General features: G+C 41.6%; 2 protein-coding genes across 2 annotated transcripts; both read right to left on the minus strand.

The window, feature by feature from the left end:
- Positions 1-616: 616 nt before the first annotated feature.
- On the minus strand, positions 617-2,387 carry LOC149111887 (uncharacterized). The gene is made up of 2 exons (XM_089289475.1): positions 1,712-2,387; positions 617-1,144 (listed from the first exon to the last, which is right to left on the minus strand). The coding sequence occupies exons 1-2, from the start codon at positions 2,181-2,183 to the stop codon at positions 633-635; spliced, it is 984 nt and encodes a 327-aa protein (XP_089145601.1). The 5' UTR covers positions 2,184-2,387; the 3' UTR covers positions 617-632.
- A 12,287-nt stretch (positions 2,388-14,674) lies between these two features.
- Positions 14,675-17,355, minus strand: LOC149111888 (uncharacterized). The gene is made up of 4 exons (XM_089289275.1): positions 17,248-17,355; positions 15,974-16,364; positions 15,378-15,472; positions 14,675-15,272 (listed from the first exon to the last, which is right to left on the minus strand). Exons 1-4 carry the CDS (start codon positions 17,353-17,355, stop codon positions 14,895-14,897), a joined length of 972 nt encoding a protein of 323 aa, XP_089145401.1. The 3' UTR covers positions 14,675-14,894.
- Between the last annotated feature and the right edge of the window lie 7,904 nt (positions 17,356-25,259).

Here is a 25,259-nt window from a genome sequence, read left to right on the forward strand (position 1 = left end):
ACCCATCTCCGATAGAGCCAGACGTGTACTGAAATCACTCGGTATCGACTACGACGACGGTGGTTACAGTCCCAAAGGCAAGTCAAAGAAGTACAAGAAGGCCAAACCGTCAGCCGCAGAAAAGTTACAAGCAGGGTGGGAAGATTTCGAAGACCCCTGGAGAAGGGGACTGGACTATGACTCGGATTAAGAAGAGGAAAAAGGCACCTCCACCCCCGAGGAGAAGTACCCGACGTCGACGTCAACGAGGGTATGGGATCGACATCCAAAAATGGTTGGCCAAGACTGGGATCGAGTTTCATTGGCCCGGTTATCAGTACATGGGACCTGGTACCAAACTGAAGAAACGTCTGGCGCGTGGAGACCCCGGGATCAACCGTCTGGACCGACTAGCCAAACAACACGACATTGACTATTCCAGGGCCAAGAACTTACAGGACAAATGGGATGCCGACACCAAGATGATCCAGGCCATCGACAAATTACCCGGACGTAAAACCATGACAGAACGCATTGTTAAGAAAATCATGCAGACCAAGAAACGTTGGAAATTGTAAAACCTTTTATTGTTGTTGTTGTAATTAAAGTTACACACGCTTTGTTGTTTTTCAAAAAAGATTCTCTTTTTTTCTTTAAGACGAAAATAAATAATGTTCCAATTGATCCATAAGTTCGACGGTGACTGAGAAATGGCAACGGTTCTGTTCTACTGTATCCTCGCGTTCAAACTGCGCGAACCAGCGTCCCATGTCATGAAGCATGGATGACATCTCGTCAAGCTCACTAGCTATTTCCACGATCATCTTTTCCATTTCTTGTTCTTTTCGTACTCGTTTCACTCGGTTTTCTTCTGCGACTCTCCTGTTTTTCCTGATTTCCGAAAGTCTCCGTTTTACAGGATCCTCGGGTTCCGCTAACATGCGTTCTAACTCTGCTACCAACCCTTCATCAGGCTCAGAGTCAGAGTCAGAGGAGGAGGAATAAGACAACCGCCTCCCACGGCGTTGCGGTGGGGGTAATGCCTGTGGTGCTGCAGTGGTATTGGTGGTAGTGCTCTTAGCGGCGGTGGTCGTGCTCTTAGCGGCGGTGGTTGTGCTCTTAGCGGCGGTGGTCGTGCTCTTAGCGGCAGTGGTCGTGCTCTTAGCGGCGGTGGTCGTGCTCTTAGCGGCTGTGGGGAAATAAGACACCACCCTCCCACGGCGTTGCGGTGGGGGTAATGCCTGTGGTGCTGCAGTGGTAATGGTGGTACTAGTGTTGGTTGGTGGTAGTGTTGCAGTGGTAATGGTGGTAGTGCTCTTAGCGGCGGTGATAGTGGTGTTCCTTTGTGGTAATGTCGATAGTGGCGGTAGTGTTGCAGTGGTAATGGCGGTTGTAGTGGTTTTGGTTGGTGGTAGTGTTGCAGTGGTAATGGTGATCGTGCTCTTAGCGGCGATGGTCGTGGTGTTGGATGGCGTTAGTGTTCCCCTGAAATCCCTCAGCTCAACCCGACCTCCAAACAAACCCCGAAGAATTTCATCCGGATCGTAATCATGCTCTTCCCACTGTCGTGTTGCAGTGGTAGTGCTCTTAGCGGCGGTGGTCGTGGTGGTGGATGGCGGTAGTGCTCTTTGTGGTAGTGATGCAGTGGTGGTAGTGCTTTTATTAGAGGTGGCCATGGTGATGGATGATCGAAGTGCTCTTAGCGGAAATGGTGGTGGTGGTGGTGGTGGTGTTCTCGGGCAATCCGTAAACAAACCTCCAAGAATTTCATCCGGATCATATATATCCCCATTCCTCACCTCACGCCTCTTGTCCTTGCGTCGGACACGATATCTTCTTTTTTGTTCTCGAACTTTGTCTGGGTTTTTCTTCCTCCACTCTCGCTTGTACTCTCGCTTGTACTCTCGCTTGTACTCTCCATTGTACTCTCGGATTTTTGCGGGGCGCCTGAAATCAGTTAACACAATACGGGCTCTAAACAGACTCTGAAGAATCTCATTCGAATCATGTGTGTTGTCATTCCTTTCCCAACGATTTAGCGCATCGCGCGCAATGTCATACATACTTGGCTTGCCCTTACGTCGGTCACGATACCGTCTTTTCTGCTCTCGAACTTTCTCCGGATTTTTCTTTTTCCATTCTCTCACGTACTCTCTTGTTTTCACTCTCTTTCGTTTCAATGCTTCGGCGGAGCTGGCAGGCATGGTCTTCTGTAATGGACGCTCAATACAAGTTGAAAATAACTCAGAGTGGCGAGCCGACGACGCGGATTCGCCTTATGAAGATCTGTCCAACCAATCACAGATCGAGACCAAGTCACGTGTTAACCAGACCCAGGGGATAGGGGGGGTATACCCCCACTCGGTCGGAGACTGGGGGCGGGTCGAGTGGGGGTTACCCCCTATCCCTCTCTCAGTCGGAGACTTGGGGCGGGTCGAGTGGGGGTTACCCCCTATACCTCTCTCAGTCGGAGACTTGGGGCGGGTCGAGTGGGGGTTACCCCCTATACCTCTCTCAGTCGGAGACTGGGGGCGGGTCGAGTGGGGGTTACCCCCCTATCCCTCTCTCAGTCGGAGACTGGACCCCGTTTCACCGTAGGTATAAAAAAGATCGGTTCGAACCGTTCAAGTCACTCTGAGTTTTTGACTTGTATCGAGCGCTGGAAAAAAATCATGGCACAAGAGCTGACCGACGAGGAGATGAACCAACAGATGGATCAACATGAACAAGAAGCAGTGAGTATAACATGCACCCTATGTAAGAAAGTCATCCCTAGAACCGAAATCTGCTGTCGTACCAAGTGCTGTCGTTACCACGTGCATTTCGATTGCTACGTCAGGACACTCGATGAGCAGCTGGTGAACAAGGGGGTGACCCATGAAAAGTTGCACTGTCAAATCTGTCACACACCGTGTATTCTAAGTATGCTCTTGGCCTCCCTGGACAAATGACCATGGAACTGAGAGACTCGTCGTCGCCTCCTTTATTCTAGAATTCTATCTCCGTTTGGACTTGGGATTTTGTTTCGTTGTGTTTTGCGGTTACAAAGCCTCACCTTCTTTTCATAGAGTTACTGGGATTGGTTACCGGAAGAACTAAAGGGTTACGTGATTGACCTAGCAACCTGGCAGTGCATACGCGATCGGAGGAACAATGAACCATTGAGTCGACTTCTCAGAAGAATCTTGGATTATGCCGAACTGAAAAGACTATGGGGCTACGGCCACATACAAATCAAAAGACAGAAATATATAAGTAGATTTAATTACGGAGGCAAATCTCATTTCCAAGCTTTCTATGGTTATTATGTCAACGCGCGTAACGAGAAAAGGAAACTCTATTTAGGATATGGTTTTACAGTGCTCTGTCTCTTAAAAAAGCGTCATTGTCAGACAATTTGCTTGGTAGCCTGGGATTAAAAAACTGACCAATAAAAAACGTTGTGTTCATTGTCTTCACAGAACAGACGGACCCACGACGAAGCCTTCCCCTTCGACGATGACGATGACTGGATCTTTGATCCGGCTCTCGATCGAGTGATGCTCCAAACCGGAGGTGGTGGTGGTAATACAAGACCCCTCCTAGAATTCGAATTAAGACCCGTAGGCGCTCGACGTCACTGGCGAAACGTCCTCAACAAACAACGATTCGAAGCCACGCTCAGACAACACAGAGACGTGACTCGCGAGGAGAATCTAGGTCAAGAATTGACTCAGGCCCTTCAACGATCCATCGAGCAACAAATCGCTCAGGATCCTACCCTGACACCCGACTCCACGGTCCATTTCACCATGCAGTCCAGTGCCTTCACGCACGCCTTTCAATCCACCACCTTCACCGTGCGCGAATTCGAAGAAGGGAGTGAAAGACTAAACACTTATCTCCAGTCTCTCGCGGCCAAACTCAACTCCAACGAAGAATTCACCCCCGACGACACGTTTACCATGGAAACCACTTTCATACGTACCCCAGGTCGTGGCAGTGGAAAAAAACGATACAAGCCTAGTTGCGCCGCCGTGCGGGGAATCGTCAAACGGTCGCGCGTGACCATCCAAAACGAAGATAATCTATGCTGCGCTCGCGCCATCGTCACCATGAAAGCCCTGGTAGACGCGAACGAGAATTCGCGTGACCAAGATTACCACAATCTCAAACAGGGGTGCCCCGTCCAAGAGCGATTGGCCAAAGAACTCCACCGTCGAGCCAACGTTCCCGAAGGATCTTGCGGCATTCCCGAACTGCAACGGTTTCAGGCCGCGTTACCTGGCTACCAGCTCAAAGTCATGTCCATCGACCCACCCCACATGATCATCTACGCTGGACCCGAACCCTCGACCAAGATCATTCGTCTCGTCAAAGAAGGCGATCACTACGACGGATGCAACTCGTTTAAGGCATTCCTCGGCAAATCCTACTTCTGCGACGAATGCAATCGAGGCTACGATCACGAGGACTTCAAACATCATCCCTGCCTCGGTAAATGGTGTCCCGCCTGCAAACGAAAGGACTGCCCCGATTTCATCGAGAAAAAACGACCCCTAGCACATGGCACGTTTCCCGAACCCACCGAGATCTGCCGATTGTGTCACAGAAAATTCTTCGGAAACTAATGCTACAACGACCACTTGCAACGGCGGAGTCTCAGCATCCCCTCCATCTGCGACACTTACAAAAAGTGCGTGAAATGTTGTCACGTCTACGAATGTAAACGCAGGACAGGACGAGGAGGTGACCGTCGTTCCCCCGATCACCTGTGCAGATGGGGCGAATGCAGCATCTGCGAAAAACAAGTCCATCTGGAGACGCACCGATGTTACATCCAACGCCTCCCCCAAGACGAAGACGACCCCAAAAAGAAACGCGTCCCCCGCGACCAAGTCAGAGGGCGACCCTTCGAAGAACCCGACCCCGACGATCCAGACACGCGAGTCTGGGTAGACAGAGACCCGCCCCTTCAAGTGTACTGCGACTACGAAGCCATCACCGACGCCGAAGGGAATCAGACACCCATTCTACTCTGCTTGGAAGACGATGACGAGCAATTCTGCTCCTTCTACGGTCCCGACTGCACCGCCGACATGTTCGACCACCTCGAATCCCTCGCCGTCGACGTGGACAATGACGATCGGGACGTCATCGTCCTCTTTCACAATCTCAAAGGCTACGACGGGATGTTCATCCTGCAACACTGTTACGCCACGCATCGAGAAGTCACAGACCAAATCACCGTCGGCACCAAGATACTGTCCCTAAAATCCGACAGACTGACTTTCAAAGATTCCCTCTGCTTTCTCCCGTTCCCGCTGGCCCACTTTCCAGCCACCTTCGGAATCCACGAACTGCGCAAAGGATTCTTCCCGCACAAATTCAACACCCCAGAAAACCAAGCGTACGAAGGTCCCATGCCACCGCGAGACATGTACGATCCCGACGGCATGTCCGCCAAAAAGAAAGCCGAATTCGAACAGTGGTACCAAGAGAAAGTCAACGACAACTACCATTTCGTCTTACGGCAAGAAATGGAAGCCTACTGCGAGTCGGACGTCAAACTCCTCAAAGCAGGCTGTCAAAAGTTCCGGCAAGAATTCAAACAAAAAGCCGACTTTGACCCCATGGAGAAATGCGTCACTATCGCCTCCGCCTGCAACCGATTCTGGCGCAAGAAACTCGTCCCGCTCAACACCATCGCCTCCAGACCCCCGCGAGGATGGCACGGTGCCCGATCCAATCAGTCCGTCAAAGCCCTGAAATGGCTAGCCTGGCAAGAACACTCGTTGCAACACACGGACCAAGGCGATCGTATCCTTACGGTGCGAAACGGAGGTGAAGTCCGACTGGACGGTCATCTCGTGGACGGATACGATCCGACCACTCGAATCGTCTACGAATTCCACGGATGTCTATGGCACGGATGTCCTCGCTGTTTCCCGACCAATCGAGACCGACATCCCATCTGTCACGCCGATCGCACCCTAGACGAAGTCTACGAGTCCACACTCCGCAAACACGACCTTCTCAGTCGTCAAGGTTACCAGCTCTGCGTCAAGTGGGAATGCGACTGGAACCTAGAAGTCAAAACCGACCCAGATCTCCGCCAGTTTCTAGACACGTTCGAAATCGTCGAACCGCTCGAGCCCAGAGAAGCTTTCTTCGGAGGGCGCACGAACGCCATCAAACTACATCACGTGGCCGACGTGGCTCGAGGAGAGAAAATCAAGTACATCGACGTGACGTCGCTCTACCCCTGGGTCAACAAGGAATGCGTATACCCCGTAGGACACCCTCAAGTCATCGTCAACCCCGACGACCAAGACATCCATCACTACTTCGGCATGGCCAAAGTGGACATACTGCCGCCTCACGAACTATACCATCCCGTTCTACCTTTTAAGCACGAGAAAAAACTCACCTTCCCACTCTGCCGATCGTGCGTGGAAGACGAAATGAGCAAACCCCTCTTAGAGAAATCGCATTGCTGCCCTCACACGGCCGAGCAACGCACGCTACGAGGGACCTGGTGCACACCCGAAATCCAGAAAGCCGTTGCCATGGGATACACGCTCATCAAGATCCACGAAGTCTACCATTTCCCGGAAAGACAACGTCGTAAAGGCCTCTTCGCCGATTACGTGAACACCTGGCTAAAAATCAAGCAGGAATCCGCTGGTTACCCGAACTGGTGTCACACCCCCACAGACAAGGCACGGTACGTGCAACAATACCAACAGAAGGAAGGCATCGCTCTCGATCCGGCCATGATCCTGAAAAATCCCGGACGCAAAGCCACCGCCAAACTCATGCTCAACTCCTTCTGGGGCAAGTTCGGCGAAAACCTACACAAACCCACCACCCAAGTCGTCTACACCGCAGCACAACTCTTTGAGCTCGTTTCCAATCACTTCAACGACATAAAACAAGTCAGAATCGCCAACGACGAAGCCCTAGAGGTCGTCTACACCGAACTCGAAGACAACCAACCCGATAACGGACGAATCAACATCTTCGTCGCCGCTTTCACCACCTGCTGGGCTCGACTCAAATTATACAACTACCTGGAACTGTTAAAGCAACAAGTTCTCTACTTTGACACCGATTCCGTCATCTACTCCTACAAACCGGGTCAAGCCGACGTTCCGCTAGGCGATTACCTCGGAGAGATGACCAACGAGCTCGACGACGACGACTTCATTACCACTTTCACCTCCGCTGGACCCAAAAATTACGGATACAAAACCCACCAAGGCAAAGTCTGCTGCAAAGTCCGAGGCTTCTCACTCAATGTACGAGGATCTCAACAACTCAATTACGACGTCATGGAACAAAATCTCCTCGACGAACTCGAACAACCTCTCGAGGACGGTGAACGACGCAACATCCCCGTCGTCAACCCCAACTTCTTCTGGAGAAACCCAGCCACCAAACATCTCAAAGTCATCACACGAACCAAACGCTACGGACTCGTCTTCGACAAACGCGTCGTTGACACGAACACTTTCAAATCGTTTCCATACGGATACACACCCTTGTAATTTTTTACTTCCTGTAAAAATCAATAAAAAATCAATTGTTAAAACTCACTTCCTGTCTATCACCTTATTTTGGACATGCGCGTCACAACCTCGATCTCATGGATTGGCTATCGCCTTATTTGGGCACGCACGTGACCTGTGATGAAAAAGGCTGCTGACCTGTGACGTCACTGCAGACGCATTTTAAAAAACATCCGCCATCTTGGATTTTCAAATTTAAGAGAATGTATGGGAAAAAGTTGGTCACGTGGTATCATCCCTGGCTCCTGATTGGTTACTGCCCCTATAGACGCCCTTTACTACTGGATATGTAAAAGATCATTTTATAGACGAAACTATTCGATCTATTTACGATGTCAAGGACTTTACTGTGAAAGAAACATTCCCAGTTTAATGCTATTCATTGATTTTCAAAAGGCATTCGACAGTGTTTAAAGAGAATTTCTTTTTAAATGTCTAGGGGCACTCAATTTTGGTCCAGATTTCCTTCACTGGGTTAAACTCTTCTATAAAAATATACAAAGCTGTATCTTGAACAACGGTATGACTTCAAATTTCTTTACGCTGGAACGAGGAGTTCGGCAGGGAGACCCGCTGTCTCCATATCTGTTCGTAATAGCTGTAGAAACACTGGCTATCGCCATTAGACAGAATTCGGACATTAAAGGAATTTACATCGGAGAAGACTACTATCTTCTCTGGCCCAAGGGTTTGAACAATCGGTTTCAGCTCAATCATACGATGGTATTGCCCTCTTCCCTTAACAAACAGCGTGTTCTCGCACAATTCCGGATAACGCCTAAGAGCAAGGACGAAGACATCTGTGTCGGGAGAGTGAATCTGTAGTTGGGTTGCACCATTAGCCGTAGCATCGAGGGTATGCAAGATCATCTTTGTGTCAGCTTCCTCTTGGTTACTCTGTAAACGTCCCACATCCTTGGGTGTTGCCTGACACTCACTTCCCCATGCCACCACCAGTTGCCTTGCACTACGATCAGCATACTCTTTAATCTTTTGGCCCAAATAGATGGTGAGCTCCATTTTGGTATTCCTGTGTGACGGGAGTCGTTTCAACGAACTTTAGCAATGTGCGCTGTTTTGGTGATGTGGTAATACACTGGAGCTTGGCCTCCTTGCCGTCTAACCCTAATGGCCGCTTTGAGTGAAAAAGGTAAATCATATCTGTCGAAAATTAAACGCACTTCACTACTTCCAGTGTACGTCTGCAGAACACAGTTGCTGAAGTGTTCAGCCAGCTGTACGCAATTTTTGATCCACTCTGGCTTGTAAAGTGACTGAACTTCTGCCATACCATCTACAATTGCGACTTGCACTTGATCTTCATTTGGACTAGCTACTCTCCTGTTGTTTCTATTTGTCATTCAGCTTCTCTAGAATGTTCATTAGATTACTCTTGGATGAACAGCGAAGCATTGTGGCATCAGCAGCAAACGATGATCGCGGGACTACCGAAAATTCGTTTTGGCATACAGTCTCCTTTATATCGATTGCTGGCCTGCTCTTGCACACCATCATCATACGCGCGAAAAGGGACCTATCCTCTTGAAGCTCCACAATCTTGTCTGCTGCAGTCGCCTTTATCACCTTTGAACTGGTTTTCCATGTTAGGAGTCTTCTCTTCTTCATGGGCGACCAAAGATTGACTTCGCCAGACTAGACTCGTTCTTTTACAAAACAGTCAAACAGTCTCCTACCGATCTCACTTTGTTCACACAAATTTTTCTTTACCGTTTCTGGCATAACCACCTTGTTCACTAGGCTGAACAGGTCGGTATGTGCATCAGAGAATGGATTCCTGAAGCTTTCAATAGTGGCTTTTAACTGTGCTACACCTTTCTCTTCGCGGGCTAAGACAGCTGTAGTGAGGTTATGATGACAACCTTGAGGCTTGGAAGACACCCCCGCCATGTTCTTTGCTTGTTCAGCTAGGCTTGTGAGCTCTGGAGATATCAGGAAGACTTTCGTCTGAGCAGCTTCATTTAAGGTGATGTGATCCCAACCAATCCTCCAGAGACTTTCATAGAGCGGTTCTTCTGTTCGAGTGCATTGTCGGCTCCTACTGCTCAGAATGGTACTTCAGCATTCTTGTTCACTCCCCAGTTTCCTTGGATGAACTCTTCATATACTTCTGGATCTGATGCTTTTAAGGATGACATCTCAGCAATTTACACAGGAATCATATGTGCATAGTTTTTTTTCACCATGGACTTTTCACATGAAAGCCCCAACCTTATAAACATGTTTGAACGCACAGGTGTTATCTACCAAGAATACTTCATACCTCATCCTTTTGCAATGTTCCATGCTCTCCAGTGCAGCTTTTGTGTCAGCCTCGTTTTCATGCAAGCATGGTCACGTGATAACCCTTACAATATAGGCATGTTTGATTACACGGATGACATACACCCAACAATACCTTCGTCAATCTCTTTCTTCGTCAGGGGACGTTTAAAGGCTTTCCAGTGCAGCTTCTGTGTGAACCTCGTTTTGGTGCTAGCTTGGTCACGTGACCCCAATAACCTCTTAAAATCGCCTCTTCATATTTGGAACATTGATTTACATAATTGTGGTGATTTGGGTTCAATCTTGCGCACATAATGGATAGCTATAGGCAATTTTATGTTTGGGCCTCGTTTTCATGTTGGGTTACACACATCACATTTTTGACCCCCCCCCCCCCATAAATCTCGTCTGAGCGAGTTCCAAAGTTGTCACCAAAACGTAACACATTTAAGGGTCCCCTTAACGCATTTAGACGACTGGCTTACTTTCTTCACGAAATTCCCACGGGACTTTATTTCATGACATTTGCTGCCGGACTAATAGGATCTTTAAAAGAAAGTAAAGAAGAATATTTTGGTATTAAGTGGCCTAAAATCCCGATTAAAGCTCTGGGTGTATATTTCACATATGATCAGAAATTATTAAAGGAAAAGAACTTTATTGAAAGGCTAGATAGTATTAAAAAACTCATTAACATTTGGTCCTCTAGGGGCCTGTCTATTTATGGCAATGCGACAATAATTATATCTTTTCTGATCCCAAAGTTCGTCTACATATGTTCGTTACTTCCTACACCAAAGGAAATTGTGAATAAACTGAATCAATCGCTATTCAAGTCCTTATGGAAAGGTACAGACAAAGTAACTCGCGTGTCAGCAATAAACGATTATGAGAAAGGCGGTCTTAGAATGATAGATTTGGAAAGCATGGTGAAATCTTTAAGGTTGGCTTGGCTAAAACGACTATTTAATGATTCAAATGCAACATGGAAGACGTATTTACTTCATCTGTTAGAGCCTGTAGGAGGTCTGTTCTTTCTAAATTGTAATTATGAAGTTTCTGATTGCACGATATCTTCTCAAGTTTTACCACGAACTTTTGTTATGGTGGTCGGAGTCTAAGGGTGGGCTAAGCTTTCCCTGCTTCAGGACTGTTATAAAAGCGCTACGTCTCAGTTGGATAAGTAGACTCTTAAACAACACTCATGACACCTGGACAGCAATCCCTAATTACTACTTAGATAAACATGGCGGGCTCCTTTTTCTTCTAAACTGTAATTACAGTGTCTAGAAATTAGACAGAAAAATCCCTCTCTTTTATCGAGAACTCCTTGATCCCTTTCAAGAACTGTGTAGCAATTACGAAGACCCCTCGAAACGCGAATTCATTTTGTGGAACAACAGATATAACTATAGAAAAAAAATCGGTCTTTTGGAAGGCGTGGCGGGATAGTAATGTTCTTTTTGTGCAAGACTTGCTGAACAATCAAGGTAATTGTCTTTCACCACAAGAATTCAGCGATAAATATACATCAAAGTTAACTTTCTGCAATACTACCAAATCACCTCAGCTATTCCCGCTTATCTCAAAAGTTACGCATCAGTTCATATGGACCTTGAATTCAATTTGCCAAAACTTCGATTTCCAACTATCTAAAGATATGACTCCTAATTTAAAGAAACCTTCTGCAAGCAGTTTTATAAACGTTTTGTAGAGGAAATCAAAACAGAACCTACTGCTATTAAATCATGGCGGAAAAATTGTCTTGGAGTTGCTGACAATTGGGTGAACTGTATCCAAAACAATTATAAAATCACTCGGGATAATAAGTTAAGACAATTCTATTTCAAGTTGTTGCACAGAATACTAGTCACTAATAAAGAACTTAATCGATTTGGAATAACTGACTGTGTCAAATGTGTTCTGTGCGGTGAAAATGCCTCTATTGAACATGCATTCTTTGATTGTCAATCTCTCTTGAAATTATGTGACGAGTCTCTTCGATGGTTCAATAGTTTACACCAAATCAATGTCAGCCTAACCTCGCTACAATGCTTTCTCAATTTACCAACACCAAACACCAATCTCAAAAGAAACAAGATACTTCTGAATTCATATCCAAATTTATCATCCAGCTTGAAATAGACAAATGACTTGACGTGACTACGTTGCCCTTTCCTCCAGCTATATACATTTGAACAAAGCTAGAGAGACATATTGTTTGTAATATTTAGTATCGTATACATTATCGACTATTTCTCATTAGAATATTATCAGTTGTAACAACCCTCTTTTTTGCACTACTTTTGTAATTTGTTGCAATATTGTAATATGTTTGTATCAACAAAATAAACTATATGTATATATATATAAAAAAATAGACTCCTATAACTATTTTTTGAACAAAATCGACAAAAGTAATTTTCTACAATGGGCGGGCCTCCCTCATTCTATACCTTCACATTTAAAAGAAATCAGCCTAGATACACCAATCATATCTCCATCACTTATAATTGAAAATAAAATATTCGATATTAAAGACAAAAAATCAAAAGATTATTACTCGCTGCTGGTTTTAAAAGAGCTCAACCTCCTAATATTATCCACAAAGTGAAGAGTGATGTTAATTTCACAAGCCAATAATTTAGAGAAATCTCGTTACCACATTTAGTTGCACTGGAGTCATATGTCAAGGCCTTCCAATACAAAGTAATTAATTTTATTCTCTACACTAACAGCAAACTATGCAAAATTGGATTTAGAATTAATGATGCATGTACTTTTTGTAATGATGAACCTGCTTTTTATCAAATTTATGAAACTATTTCATAGTAATTGGAAATTATTTTTGTGGGACTGCAGAAGAAGCCAAACATTACATAAAATTCAAGGACTGCAATCAAAGCTTAAGATTAAATATAAAACTGAAAAAAAATATCAACAAGAAAAACTTCTTTGAAAAGAAATGGGTGCTCACTCCAATATAATTAATTATGCCCATCTTATTTTATTGACTTTTTATTTTAATATGAATGTATCTTTTATTTTGTTGTTCATTGCTTTAATATGAATGTAAGTAGCATCAGTAATCATATTATTTTGTAAGTAGTGTAAGAAGTGGTATCGTAAGTTAAATAAGTAAACGTATTGTTTTGTAGAGTAAGTTATACAAATTGTATTATTGTAAGTAGCACCTGTAATTGCATTAATTGTAAGTAGTGTAAGTAGTGCGTAAGTAATGGAATTGTATAAAAACGTTTTGTCGGTAATGTAATGGACTTAGGTAGTTGTATTACTTTTGTAAATAGTGTAAGTAGACGTACCATTGTTTGTAAGTAGTGTGAATCACAATTAAAGTGTCATAAAAAAAAAGTGTTTAAAACTACTGTGTCTTCACGGAAGGAAAATGTGTAAGAAAATACGCAAAACATGGACCCAGGGGTGGGGCTACTCGGATACATTGCTGATCGAGGGGTGTAATTCTATTAGACTAAAACGTCCACGTCGAACAACCCAGAAAGTGACCAAAAACCTTCCTTATTTTACCCTCAGTGTAACGTGACGAGAAACGCGGAACGTGAACTCTTATGAAAAAATGTCTAACACAGGAAAATACGGTAACTAAAAGCGCTTCAGGGTAAATATTACAGGACAAACAGAATTTCCTTAAAAAAAATGTCTCCTTTCTAATTTTGTCCATATCTACAGTCCTTTGTTGGGATGATTCCGTGCTCATCAGAAAACAGAACATCGAAATTCCTCTATTTTCTTGTTTTTACACCTCAGCTTTCTGTTAGATATTTTACGAGTCGCTTTACGTTGTTTTACGTTTCACATATTTTACCATGTTTCCTGGATAAAGCTTTATATTATGTATATTTTGTTTGTCGAACGCTAGTAACTAACACTTACAGACAATTTTCTGGCTTTAGTAAATAAACACTTTTAAGTGCAGCATCTCTTTGATTTTGTCACTTCTGAGATATTTGACAGAAATAATGTACTGTCGTATTTTAAACTACCTGATTACGAAGACATCGCCCTCTGAAGTATCGCAAATATACACTGACACCCCCAAAAAACATAATCGCAAGGGACAAAGGCAAAGCGATCGCTATGATCTCGAAATTTTTCTTTTTACTTGTTGCTGATGGCCCTGAAAAATAGAAATAAGTGTTAGAAGAAGGCATTCCTACACTTACACCAGTGTTCTAGTGCCTGCAGATAATCTGCTGATATTGATTAAAATCTGTTGACACTGATTATGAGTATAAACACATTAAAATGTTAGCACTAAATGTCGGTGAAATGTATATCGATCACTCTTGGTCATAGAAAAGCAAGGAGAGCAATTTTTTCAGATCATCACAGCAAAAATGCTTAACAAAGTATTGTTCACAATAATAATAATAATAATAATAATAATAATAATAATAATAAAGATTTTTGGGCGCATTGAGAAAACGCAATGCGCTTATATTACTATATATATACGAAAAAATAAATTAGTTAAAACCTACACAATGTTTCTTATAACAGTAATAAGTAAAATAAATGAAATAGGTAATTTAAAAATTAGTCAAGGCAGTGTTTCTTTAATATCCCTTTCATATGAATCATCGAACACGTATTGGAAGTAACGTACCCTTCATTTTAAGGGAGTCCTTTTTCAAAACTCCCAAAGTTTTAAACATGAAATAATTATTAAAAACAACAGTATAATGATAATCTTAATAATTTCCTGACCTTCCGTTCCTTCAACGTGAGAAGCAGATCTGGCTTTGTTGACGTCATCTATTTACGTAGTAAATAAAAAAAAAGAGTGAAATCGATTATTCTCGTATAAATAAAAAATCAACATTTCCTCAATATGTTCGTAGTTTCTAGCTTGTTTCTTAGAAAAGAAATATCCAGTTTTGGTTAAGTTTGGCTCCCCGAGAAACATTTGAGATTTGGGACATTTACCAATGAAATGCTCCAAATCGCTCTTTACTTTGTTCGCGGGCATTTTCAAATGAGCGCCAGTGGAAAAGTCTGCCTGCTACAGCAACCTTAAAAGTGCACTGAATTTCACATCCTGTACTAAATTCTAGCTTTGCTCTGGTTGACTGTGCTTGCAAAAACATAACTGGAAATACCTCTATATCCTAATGCCACAATTGAAATCTTTACTCCAGCACTGTTGTTCGCAACACAATAATATATACCATAATCTTTGCTCTTGACCTCTGTTATCACCAACAGGCCGAAACTGTTATTGCCATCGCCTGTTAAGATCTCTGGCGTTGGGTTGTATGGAAGTGAGACTAAATCATTGCCTTTTGACAACGTGATGGTTGGTTTGGGATAACCAGTGGCAGTGCAATTAAAAGTCACATTGGAGCCGAGAAGAGCAGTCTGGTTCACTAGAACATTGACAAACTCTGGGCTTTTGATGTCTACAGAATGATAAGAATTCATTACTTACTGAACATTGCTTAAGCAGTTTTACTACAAATGATTAGTCATATATTTTACGTAAGGTGCCTTTTAAAATTTTATTGGGATTCCTTTTCAGTAAAACACCCAAATTCCTAAACATGAAATACCGTAACGAAAAATAACAATAAAAATAATTGCCTCACCTTCCTTTAGTGCCGTTCTGGATTTCTTTACACCAGCTATTTATACAGTAAATACAAAAAAAGGAGAAAGAAAAGGTTGTTTTCATATGAATATGACATAAATAGCTTACACTCTTTCGCTTACTTTGCAAATCGTAGCAGGTGACATTAACAGGACTACGGATAAATTCTACCTTCGCTACAGAACCAAAAAGCTTTGAGTCACGTGCACGTTGGTCAGTTAGGCCCAAGAGATATGTTTTTATTTGGCATTGTTGGCATTGGGTTAAAGAAATACATCGATAAAAACAATGAACTGTACATGCACATGCGGACACGTCAACCCCCCCTACTATTAAGGGGGGGGGGAGCGTGTCCTCCGCCAAATGCTTGAGTGTAAAAATAAGCGTAGACTTCAATTTAACCTATCCTGCTATGAAGCCGTCCACGTTTAGCTGATATATTTTTATTTTATTTTTTTAAAGCAAATTAGAGTGAAGCTTCCTTTCTGATCGACGCTAGGAAATCACAATCATTTCATTTGTTTTCTTTACTTACCATGAAGATCAATTATTTTCGTGGTGCAGTGTTCATTATAAGTCCTCGCTCTGCAAGTGTAGCTACCAAATGTCTTGTTCGTCAGGGCACTGACTGTAACTGTGCAGCTCATACGTGCAGCTCGTGGCGATCCAGCTTTACATTTATCCCCGAATCGTTCATCTTGTGGACCAAACCATTCAATCAAATATGGTTTTGCGTTTTCACTCTTGTGGCTATCAGCTTGCCAAGCAGTGCAAGTCAAATTAACGGCTGCACCAACAGCTAGAATGTTGGATGGCGAAGTTATTTCAATGCGAGGCTCATCTGATTCCAAGGAAAAAAAAAGAAACAAAAGAGACCAAAAGACAGGATTTGATAGATGCACGAATTCGATACACAAGTCAATCTGCTAGAGATCAAAGATTTTTGTTATACCTCCCAACTCAAATGCGTTTTCCGATTGGAGGAGGACGGGTCAAATGCCGTGGGTCAAAACTCACCAACTCCCTAGGGTGAAAAAAACTCACTAACTCCCTTGGGAAACAACAACTTGAACTTTCGACTCGCACGTGATCAGGTCGTGCACCCTGTAACGGCGGCAAATTTGTGTGCGAGTCGGCCTGATGTCAAAAAGCCATTGAAGTTGGGCAACTTTTCTCACTAGAGAAGGCATTCATTGTTGAAGAAAAGGGATTTATAATTCGGCAAAAACATATCAGATTAGCCAAATTTGAACATTTTGTGTCTTCAAGCTTTTAATTTGGTGCCAAAAATGGGTCGCCCGCGTTCGGCAACTCGCTCTTTGATCGTTGTTCCTCGCCAAATCAAAACCAGAATTCTACAGTTAAGCATTAGAAGAACGAAAAGCAACTTAAGTATTGTCTTTATTTTTGTTAGCTGCGAAAAAAAGACTGTTATCGTGTCGTTTCGGTAGGACAGCTCGGTTTGACTGCCGCTCGTACTACAGGCACAGCCACCGCAGGCGTCAAGCAAATAAATTTTTCGCATTTTTTTGTTCTATTTTTGAGTTGGGAGGTATAACAAAACACTTAATGACTGGCCCCTCGGGAAACGGTGAGTTTTGTCTCCCCTCGACCTCAATGGTCCCCTCGGTTTCGCCTTGGAGAACATTGAGGGTCTCGGGGAAACAAAACTCACTGTTTCCCTTCAGTGGGGCCAGTCATTAAGCGCTTAATACCATGATGTTCAAAACATCCAAAATTGTAAGTGCTTAAAACGGCCAACTTTTACGGAGCATAGTTTTTTTCCTCTCTCTAACTTTCATTTCTTACTATAATTCTGTTTTTTCTTTTAAAACAATCGCCATCTGTGTCTTTGTTTAATCTTCCCTTAGTAATAACGCGTCTTGGAGGCGTTGAAATTATAGCTGTATCAATCATCACTATTCAAATAAACCATGTTCTAAAATTTACTATTTTGCAACCCCCGCCCAATATTCACCTTTTAGACATGTATATTGTTATTTAGTCCATTTCAATATATTGCTAATATTATAACTTGCCAGCTTTGTTTTGGTTGCAATATTGACACCAGACAGGTGGGAGGATTGATAAACCAGTAACAGCAAGTAATAACAGAAAGTACTTGGTACTACATCCCAGCCAAGAAATACTGGCCATCATCACACATCTCAGACTATGGATTCTTTTGGTTCAAATAATCTGATAGTCAAACGTTTGAACAGGTGTTGGATTGTTGTGGCAACATAATGCAGCATAACATACTCAACAAAATATGCAGCTCATGTTTAGTCAACCTACGATCAATTTGCTCAAAATTACGCGTGAACTGAAAATAGACGAGATTTTAAATAGACGTTTACCTAATCGGGTTGGGAAAGAAAATAGGATCATTCTTCAAATGACCCGGCGCTACATTCTGCGCCTAAATATATTCAATAGTCAAAAACGTAGGGAACAAAATGAAGTTGAGAGAGAGGCCGACCTATATATGATGGTTGTTAACCCCTTGACTACGAAATTTTCACCCAAAAATGCAGTGTTTAATCGTTAAATCAGTTTTTTGGCTACATGACGCTAAATGGGCCTAGGTTTTGCTGAAAAAAAAAAGCTTTTTTTTTTTTTTAACAGAAAGATATATTTCCTAAAGATTAGGCACAAAAATGAGCAATATTTCAATTTGATGTATGCGCATAACCCGTTCCAAATTTTTTTCTTGCCCCCTTTCCTTTCCTTTTGCTTGACCCTTTTACTCTGGCTACCTTTTGCGATGCATATTCTCTCTGGCTGCCGTAAAACGTTGGGTGTTAATCATGAGCAAAGCCTAGAAATGGGACCTTGATCAATTATAGGTATAACGGGCCGTTTTACCACCATTTTTGCACCAAAACTGATTACGTTATTTTTCAAATTGCTACGTCAGAACGCCGTCGATATCCAAAACCGTTGGTGTGCGGATAGATCTATCCTAGCTCTACTATCTGCTTAACAAGAATATCTGCTGACACTTCAATTGATGACGTCACAAGTGGTACAAGGAGCACGACCACTGAGGACGGGGATATACGTCCTTGGGGGTCAAAGGGTTTTTAAGTTGAGATTTTTTATCAAAAGGAATTTTCTCTACACCCTTTCTCCCTTATAGCCCATATTCACGATAGCCGCCATGATAGTTTTTGTATTATAATGCAAATTAGCCACGTCGTACGTCAGGGGGCAAACATTGAACTGGTTCTCATTTTTCTGAAAATCGGCTCGCCTAAATGGACAAGTATCTGCACCAAAATCGCATTTGGGAGCCAAGTTATGGAATAATGATTTTATTATTAATTTAAGTTTGAAAAAGTTTCTCGATAACTTGACTTATTAACTACGCGAGCCGTTTTCCTTTTATAAAAGCGCCGAAATTCTGTAAAACTTGGAATATTTTCACCCCAATACTGAAACCAAAGCATGGTTATGAAAAAAAATTATCAGACATGATAAGAAACCGGCTGAAATTTGCCGATTTTAGGTGGTTTGCCCCCCTCAGAAATCACGTGCCTGATTTGCATTATAACGTACAAACAAACATGGCGGTTATCGTAAATAAGGCTTATTTCCTAAACTTATTATCCTTGCCTTTTAATCCTGTGTTTTCCCTCTTGTGATATTGAAAACATATTTGAATCAGCGATTTATCTTTTTTGTATACATAACTGACACAACCTTGTTCCTACTTCACATTTCAGACATTTTTTCCAAACAGTTTTCATTTCGCTAAACCCGTGCCCGCCATCAAGTAGTTAAAAACAGTGTCCGTGATCAGTTCCCGCCAAAACTGCCTCTTCTTAAACGTGTCACTTTTCTGAAATCTTAGTAGGTGTGTTTTAATCTATTTTATTTATGTATGTATGTATTTATTTATTTATTCATTTTATTATTTTGTTATCGTCGTAGTGATGACTAATAGCAGCGTAAAGTGTAATCGTTGAGTTAGATTGTTATTAACGAGGCCACAGGTTCATTAGTTTTACAAACTATTATGTGCTACGCTCTTTAATTAACGTTTGATTGACTGATCGATTGAGTGACTGATTGATTGATTGACTGTCAAACTACGAAACTGAACAGAGTAGCGTCTTTCATATTCGCCATGTCTTCGTGCATTTAGTACGAACTTTGTCTATAACCAACCGACCTCATTATTAAAGACGCTTTTCGCCAAAGATATAAATTAAATATTCTTTTTTCAGATTTGTGAGGGTACGCACGTGCGCACGTGGTAAATATAATTATTTAATATGCTCGTAACGCTCCTGTTGCTACATTTTATTGGCTAGTAGCTATTTGGTTAGCCACAGTTCTTCTGTCAACCTTTTTACTTCAAAAATATCGAGTAAAGTCTTGGACATTTTCGCTTGAAATCCTCACAAACTTCCTGGCCATGAAATCCGCATGTTGCGTTGAATTTTACGTTTGGTTTTTACAAATTGTCAAACCTACCTACGCGACAAACCATGAGTTGAGTAGTTTCCAAGAGGAAATGAGGGGACAGACTGTCCCTCATTTTCTCTTGATAGTTTCTTTATTTATCTTTCAATCAAACAACGACAAACTCGCCAGTGCGATACGTGATAATCAATGCATGAACCACTAACAAAAAGCACTCACAGAACTACTCAACATGAGAGAAGCCTAAACTATCATTAGCTAAGAGTCGTCGACTTACTCCAAACCTGATGCAGGAAGGTGAAGGTGAAATTCAGTGCGAGGCGGTTAAATTGAAAATGAACGACAGATAGAGCAGCTTGATGCAAATTTGAGCACGGACAAACAACACGGCGGACAGAGACGACACATGTATGCTTCAAACTAATTACAATATTGCTTCTTAATGCAAATACTTACGAACAAAGTCATGTGCGAAACACAGCATATATTACTATTCATCTCGAGGCGTGGAAACCGTCAGGGACAAAAACAAAATGAATAAAGATTATTTTTTAGATGTGCGTGAGCTTGAAAACTAGGGCATTGCAAAATCTTCATCGAAAAACGAATGTGAAAATACTTCAGTACTCCGAAAAAAGCGCGAAGAAGGACTTACCAGTGTAAGAAACAACGACTACTTACTTTCAAAGACGAAAGGTGCATACAACTTAGTGATTCAGGTAGGTAGCTCGCTTAGTAACAAAAGGTAACAAGAGAAAACAAAGAGACAAATCTAACCTGCGTAACGTCCAGAGAAGAAACTTTAGTCTGGTAGCAACAGGACTTGTAAATGAAAGTCCTTCTGGTCTGAGACGAACCGTTTGGTAGGCTTTCAGCTCGCCGCGGGTGTGTGGCTTAACGTATATTGATTGTTGAACGTTGAAGAGCTTCTGCTCTGATTGATAACCACGTCACAGAGTTGAATAAACCCTTGAAGCTCAGCCTAGTCTGGAAAATCAAAGCAAAAATGTAGGAGTTTTCTTAGTACGGTTGTTTTGATATTAAATTCTTCACATTCAATGTTGAAGAAACATTTCTTTTCGTGCAAATCTAGTCGGAAGTGAATGAAAATTTACCTACGAGGTGATATGCCAAATGTTTATTCGATAAAGCTGAAGAAGTTTTCCAACGAAATTATCCGGTTAGGCCATATTCGTATTCTCGGTGTTGGACTGCCTAGCCTGGGTATTTACCCCAATTCACCATCTGGTACTACGCTAAAAAAAGAGAATCTAGAGAGAAAAGACTTCATGTGAAAGTGAAACTTTCGTTCTGGAGAGTTGATATCGTGGGGTGGCGTATATAGCATCAAAGTGGAGAATTTTAGTTTTGTTTCTATATGTTTTTTTCCCTCACAAATCTTTTAGATCTTAAGTAAAGGCGCTCCTTCGCTCCCGATCGCTTCAGTGTCGAGCTACTCCTGTCGATCCAGTGCTAGCTACGTTGCCTAGCAGCTATCAGGATAATTACGTCGCTCATGTGTATATATGTTTTTCTATATGAAACATGTCTAAAAAAAAATGCTTACGACTAATTTCTGCTGTCCTTTCCTGCGCTTTTTCCTTCCTAAGGGTGGATTGCCATGATTAACATACGTCTCAGACTTCACCAAAACCCACAATAATCGTTTCAGCACGTACTATTAAGTTTCACTTTTTCTGAGGCTTTTTTTTTTACTATTATTATAATTATTTATTTGTTACCATAATTACAACAATTACAATTCTTTTTTTAACAATTAAGTTACAGAAGAATGAATTAAGTTTGGTTTACAGAAGTTAACAATGACACCATATTGAATTAATAAAGAAAATAGATATTGTCAATTCTTTTCCACAAACTTATTTAACTTAACGATTTTCCTTAATAATAGCGTTGTACGACTTTAATTATTAGTTCAAAATGTTTCCTAAAAAATCTTCCATTTTTCTTTAAACAAATTCTTTTTATCCGATTTGAAATATATGTGTTTTTCAGTTTCATATTTAATTAGCAAAATTCTTATGAAGTGATTCAAGGAAGGTAATGTTTCTTTACATCGACAAGTCCACAAGAAAGATATTCCTAAAATTACTATATAATTAACAATAACAGCCGGAAGAGTAGTGATAAACCAGAACCAAAAGAAAATGATCATGGTCTCTTGCCAGAACTTATGAGAAATATTCTGTCTGGTTGATAGTAATAAAGATTGGTTTTTACTGGCGCATTAAGCATGAGCATTAAAGGTATTCTTCTGACAAAAGGCCACGCTCAGTTATCAACATCTCATTTACACCTGCTTATCTAGTTTATGCCTATGTGCTGGTTTGAAATAACCTGTTTCAACGGTACATGAATATTTATCATAATGTGCACAAAGGACTTTAAGCCATCCTTGAAATAAAAAAGAAAATTCATGGATCCCTGAAAACTAATGAACAAAAAAAAAATCGGAGAAACAAACGTCGACTTTAGATAAAAGTCGAATTAAGATAGAAGCCAGCTTTAATGGTTCACAATAATCAATGTGTAATTTTCTAGAAGGAAACTTATTTTATCGTTTTATTGAAGCAATGCATAACTTTCGCTACTTTTTCCGCGAACTATTTTTTTTAACAGCGGTAGAAAACAAATTAACCCACGCCGTGAAAAAATATTAAAATTAAAATTATGTTTCTTATGACGTTGAGGCTTCACGATCCAGAACACCTGCATTTTAGACGTAAAGCGTCGATCGGTATTCACATCTATTACGAGAGGCCGTGCCATGTAAATTGAGCACAATCATAAGCAAGGCAAGTTGTAAGAGTGTGTTTACGTCTAAAATACGCACGTGGTGACATGTTCAGGTGCAATGACGTTAACTGTGGTCGTCATTGCTCTTTCTGGTTGTATGTCTGCGTCATATCGCAATAGACAATTAAGCTATTTCAGGCTGACGAGAGCTCTGGCAAGGGACCGCTTATGCCTGGTCTTTGATCCCAGTTTGTACTCTCGTTTATAAAAGCGCAAAAAAAGAAAAAAAATTGACAGGTTACAAACACCTAAATCAGCCTAAATTGGCATGAGGTCAATGGAAAAATTTTGAGTGAAATCAAGAGTTGTAGAAGCCTCTCGCTTACATATTGCGATGTTATTGTTGGGTCTTTTGAGGAGGAGATGGATCTATTTAATTTCATGCGAGGAAGTGAATAAAAAAAATGAAAAAAATATATAAAAAAATATAAAATAATAATAAAACGAGAAGTGAAACTACACATTTCCTCCTTTGATTTATTCAGCAGAAAGCAGCGTTGGTTTTCGTCGAAGAGAAGAGGGTACACAACACGCAGCCAAACTAAAGCTTTCTGTTCGTACGAAAAGTCGTGCACATTTCGTGAAGACATGTTTGCAAGGTTTTTAAATGCCATTAACACTGACTTCGAACTTTAAATAATAACTTATCCGCTACAGTCTTCAATAAGCTGCCTCGAAAAGTCTTATACATTTCGTGAAGACATGTTTGCAAGGTTTTCAAATGCCATTAACACTGACTTCGAATTTAAAAATAGCCAACTTCAGTATCCGCTAGTCTACAATAAGCTGCTTCGACACTCGAAAGTCCATAATATTGCGCAACACTCGAAAGAAAGCACATATATGAACAAAGAGATGACGTCATTCGCCCCTGAAGATTTTTTTTTGGGGGGGAAGGTGGGCAAATTGGTCTCCCCCGATAGACAGATACATACACAGGTCTCGAGTTTTTATTTATTACGCGATTAGAACTGCGTTCTGTCGAACGCAATTATTATTATTATTGTTATTATTATTATTATTATTATTATTGTTATAATTATTATTATTATTGTTATTCTTAATTAATTAATTCGTCGTCGTCGTAGTAGTAGTAGTAGCAGATATACATAGCATATGTATAAAACTCGTGTGAAGACGAGAAAAGCTCTATTGAGAGAGACTATTACTTGCTTGATAACGCCGTATTTACCAAGAAAAAGCACACCTCTCAGAAATGTATAATGCGTCTGTTTAATGCTTCTTCCAGTCCGTAGAATTGTTAAGTTCGTGTGACCTTTAATGCGTCTCATTTTACTTAATTATCCAGGCCCATAATACATTTAAGGCTCATTATCCATTCGAAACGAATAGCTCGTCTTCCTAGGTAATACGGTCAACGTTAACGTTGAGAGAAGCTGCATTATTTATGTATACCATCACAAGCATGAGTCTAAAACGGTTTACTCGCTTTGGAGGAAAAAATAGGGAATACTTGGTCAGCGGTTATGCATCACAAGTAGCCAACAAACTTTTAGACAACTGCATAGAGAGTAGATATATCAAAAGTGAGAGAACAAATGATAGTAATAATAATAACAACAATAATAATAATAATAATAATAATAATAATAATAATAATAAGCACGAAATAAGACCCAAGAAAAATTAACAAAGCAGTGGGAGAACAAAGCCCTACATGGAAGATACCCAAAGAGGATAAAGGAGGCAGATGTTGACCACCACAAAACCAACCAGTGGCTCAAAAGCAGTGGACTGAAGGCAGAAACGGAAGGATTCATAATCGCAGCCCAAGACCAAAGCCTAGCTACCAGATCATACCACGCCAGCATTATCAAAGACGGTACTAGCCCCCTATGCAGGATGTGTAACAAATACGACGAAACAATTGACCATATCGCGTCTGGGTGTCCTGAACTTGCGAAAACAGAATATACCCACAGACACGATAAAGCAGCCGCGTATATACATTGGAAAGTCTGTCACAACTATAATATAAAGACACCAGAAAAGTGGTATGACCATGAGCCGCAAACAGTTACAGAAAACGAGGATGTCACGATATTATGGGACATGCCAATACACACAGACAGGAAAATAACAGCCAACAGACCCGATATAGTGATTAAAGACCACAAAACGAAAACCTGTAAATTTATTGACATGGCAGTACCATCAGACAGAAACACATCCGTGAAAGTCAGTGAAAAACTATCCAAATATAAGGACTTGGAAATCGAAACAAGCCGAATGTGGGGCATGAGCACGGAAACGATACCAGTTATCATTGGAGCACTTGGAGCTATCAAAAAGGGACTAGAAACTTATCTTGGAAGAATCCCCGGCCAATTAAGCATCAGTGAACTACAGAAGATAACCTTGCTAGGTACAGCACACATTTTGAGGAGGGTGCTATCAAGCTAAAAACTGGCTATCCCCTAGTGCCCCAGGACCATGGTTTGGTCTCGGCCCTAAGGACTCTAAGCAAACATTACGTGAGGACGATAATAATAATAATAATAATAATACGCACCGGCGCCGAAGTAATCCACTCAATGGATCGTCTCTCGAAA

This window comes from Orbicella faveolata, unplaced genomic scaffold, assembly GCF_042242905.1.
Source record: "Orbicella faveolata isolate gen_17 unplaced genomic scaffold, um_ofav_v1 contig_2, whole genome shotgun sequence".
In the NCBI taxonomy this organism is placed as follows: domain Eukaryota; kingdom Metazoa; phylum Cnidaria; class Anthozoa; order Scleractinia; family Merulinidae; genus Orbicella; species Orbicella faveolata.

Excerpts from the sequence above, each read along its gene's own strand:
- LOC149111888 (XM_089289275.1), bottom strand. The coding sequence starts at position 17,355 with ATGATTGATACAGCTATAATTTCAACGCCTCCAAGACGCGTTATTACT. Across the intron at positions 15,473-15,973 it reads GAAAATAATTGATCTTCATG|CTGGTGTAAAGAAATCCAGA; the intron begins GTAAGTAAAGAA and ends CTGTATAAATAG. Across the intron at positions 15,273-15,377 it reads TTTCATGTTTAGGAATTTGG|ATGAATTCTTATCATTCTGT; the intron begins GTGTTTTACTGA and ends GTTCAGTAAGTA.
- LOC149111887 (XM_089289475.1), bottom strand. The coding sequence starts at position 2,183 with ATGCCTGCCAGCTCCGCCGAAGCATTGAAACGAAAGAGAGTGAAAACA. Across the intron at positions 1,145-1,711 it reads GTTTACGGATTGCCCGAGAA|CTAAGAGCACGACCACTGCC; the intron begins CACCACCACCAC and ends CGACCACCGCCG.